This window comes from Bombina bombina, chromosome 1 (genome assembly GCF_027579735.1).
Source record: "Bombina bombina isolate aBomBom1 chromosome 1, aBomBom1.pri, whole genome shotgun sequence".
NCBI classification, from domain to species: Eukaryota; Metazoa; Chordata; class Amphibia; order Anura; family Bombinatoridae; genus Bombina; species Bombina bombina.
In genome coordinates, this window is record NC_069499.1 from 1,127,603,488 (window position 1) to 1,127,606,569 (window position 3,082).

The 3,082-nt window shown below is 35.6% G+C and overlaps 1 protein-coding gene across 1 annotated transcript; it reads right to left on the reverse strand.

Moving 5' to 3' along the window:
- Positions 1-362: 362 nt before the first annotated feature.
- Positions 363-1,682, reverse strand: LOC128645432 (uncharacterized). Its single transcript, XM_053698433.1, has one exon. It carries the CDS (start codon positions 1,588-1,590, stop codon positions 934-936), a length of 657 nt encoding a protein of 218 aa, XP_053554408.1. The 5' UTR covers positions 1,591-1,682; the 3' UTR covers positions 363-933.
- Between the last annotated feature and the right edge of the window lie 1,400 nt (positions 1,683-3,082).

A 3,082-nucleotide genomic window follows, 5' to 3' on the forward strand; every position in this document is an offset into this window, starting at 1 on the left:
ACGGAAGCCCAGAGAGGCCATGCATTTTTATTCATTTTTTAACTTATCTCGACATAACAAGTTATTTATCAACATACAATTTTGTTATGTTAACAAAACAACTTGTTATCTTGACAAAACAACTTGTTATGTTGAGAAATAACTTGTTATGTCGCGATAACAAGTTAAAAAAATAAATAAAAATGCATGGCCTCTCTGGGCTTCCGTAGTATGTACAGCATGTCCCTTTATTGCAAAGTATATTGCAAAGTTGTTTTATGACACATAATTAAACATTTAATTTTATTATATCAACGTGTTTACTGTTGCTTTACTATGAAGCAATATGAGGAATTATTATTAACACATCTTTAATACTAATGTAAAGAAAAAAAACTTTATTGTTTATGCCATTTACTTACAATTCATTAAATTAAACAGATCTGTACAAAAAAGAAGTTAATGAACAAGAAATATATGCAGCAGATACACATCATTCAGGAGGTCCTCCCAAAATATTATATCCAGTTTAGCAAAACATAATATAAGCACATTAATATGTAATATAGAAAGAAGTATCTGCTCACCTTTAAAGTTGGTGCAAATTATGTAAAATAAAGTACACATTTCTTACTCTGGTGCATACAAAATGTTAGAATTAAAGCATTTTCATATACAAAATTATACATAGTATAAAGCATTCCACATGTAATTTATTAGTCTAATTACATTGGGGATGATGTCAAAGAAAAAGTAAAACTTCTGAGGGAAGTAAAAATATTTTCTTCACAAAAATGTACATTTTCATTATTTTTTTCCAAACGTTTTTCAGTGACTTTCCAAGGTTATGGAGTAAAAGTACATTAAAGTTCTCATTTTCCAGCAAGGCAAAAGGAGACTGAAGTCAATTAGGTTGATCAAAATCATTGAAAATCCTGGTAATCTCGGAGGTGTTCAGAATGACTTGGACTTTTGGAATTGTTTTACTAGGTTAGTGAGAACTTCTAAGCCCTCTACAAGTCCATCTCCATTAGTTGCACAGCATCCCTGGACATGCCACTGGTGTCCTTGAATCTTCCTTAGTCCAAGCTCTTCTGCCAGTTCCATTGGTCTCCTGGCTCCAGGAAGGTCCTGCTTATTGGCCATCACCAAAAATGGGACTCCTCTCATCTCATCATTTTCCAGGATGGCTTCCAGCTCTGTTCTTGCCTCAGGAAATCTCTCCCAGTCAGCACTGTCAACTACAAATACTAGACCATCTGTGTTGACATAATAATGCTTCCATAGAGCTCTGATCTTCTCCTGGCCTCCCACATCCCAGACAGTAAATGTCACATTGCGGATCGGCTCCACTGTCTCAACATTGAATCCAATTGTGGGTATTGTACAGACAGCCTCATTCAGCTTCAGCTTATAGAGGACTGTGGTCTTCCCAGCTGCATCCAGACCAAGCAGAAGGATTCGGGCTTTGGTGCCAGAAAAGTTCATAAGAGCTTGATGAAGTGTGCTCAGGAGAATACCCATTGTGCTGTGAAATTGCGCTTGATGGTTTGTTTCTATGCAGAGCTGGAATGTCTTCTGTAAGAAGCTGTTAGGAATATATATACACATGGCTACAGCTGAGCCCTCTGGTTACTTGGCAACCTTAGATGCAGGAGTGAGAGGTATTTCCTGATTGCTCTGTCATTCTGTGCTCTGTTGGAAGATTCCTCAACACCCTTTTCTGACAGAGACGCTGTTGACAGCAGCACAGGAAGTGACTTCATTAAGGAAACATTAACCCCATGTTATGCACAGTAACAAACATTGTATTGTAATTGTAACAACATGTTGAAAGAACAGTCCAAATATAAGTAATAAAGAAAATAATAATATATTATAACGTAAGACTTCCCCAAACACAAATATATTGTGGATATTTCCCAATGATTAATCCTTTAGAAAACATTAATGATTTTTGTTTTACATAAATAATTTGATAAGCTTTTCAAATATTATAATATATATTTAAAAGATCAGGAGACGCAGCAGCATTGGGAGAGAGAAAATAGAAAAGAGCTGAGAACCATAAAACAATCTAAATCATTGAAACCAGATGTGTAGAACATTTTGGTTACTTATTTAACCATAGCACATATATGGTAGTGAGTGACCACATATGGTGATAGATTATGGTTTAGAGCACACATTTAGAAAGATAAAGTGAGCAAACCCCTTGAATCTGACCAAAATTTAAAGGGACATAATAATACTCATATGCTAAATCACTTGAAATTGATGCAGTCTGTAAAAAGCTGACAGGAAAATATCACCTGAGCATCTCTATGTAAAAAAAGAAGATATTTTACCTCACAATTTCCTCAGCTCAGCAGAGTAAGTTCTGTGTAAAAAAATATACTTCAGCTGTTGCCCAGCTGCAGGTAAAAAAAATGAAGAAATGAACAGCAGCCAATCAGCAGTGCTGAGTTCATGAGCTCTTTCACTGTGATCTCATGAGATTTTCATAGTAAACTTCCTTAAAATTAATAGGGAAATAAGATGAGTGTGCACGAAAGCTCACTCCCTTAGCTTTCCCGGGACAGACATACTGATTTACTGCTTAGAAGTCCTTTACAATGGGATGTGGCTACTGAGGAATTTTTTAGGTAAAATATCTTTCTTTTTTACATAGAGATGTTCAGGTGATATTTTCTAGTCAGCTTTTTACAGCTATGCTGCATCACTTTCAAATGTTTCAACATTTGGGTATCATGGCCCTTTAAGTTACTTCTCATATTGAGAACCTAAACATGTATTGTGATGTTACATAAACAAACAGAATATATTTTCTTTATAAGGTTATTTGAACAGCTAACAGTGCAGGTTTACAGCACTTCTCTTTGCTGCATTTTACAGCACATTCATTGTGTTTGTGAGTGTGTCATTATGAGGCTGCGTGGAGGGGGAAATCTCAACCTAAGAGATTGAGAAATCAGCTGCAGAAAAGAGGAAGAGGGAGAGAATGGGAGGAGATTGTGTATGACATTCTAAACTGAATCTATAAAGTATGTAAAATTAACGGAGCAGGAGGATAAAGAGTAGAAACAGGTAGGAGACATTTTGT

Bases quoted from the DNA above. Each gene is read 5' to 3' on its own strand.
- LOC128645432 (XM_053698433.1), bottom strand. From the start codon at position 1,590: ATGTGTATATATATTCCTAACAGCTTCTTACAGAAGACATTCCAGCTC.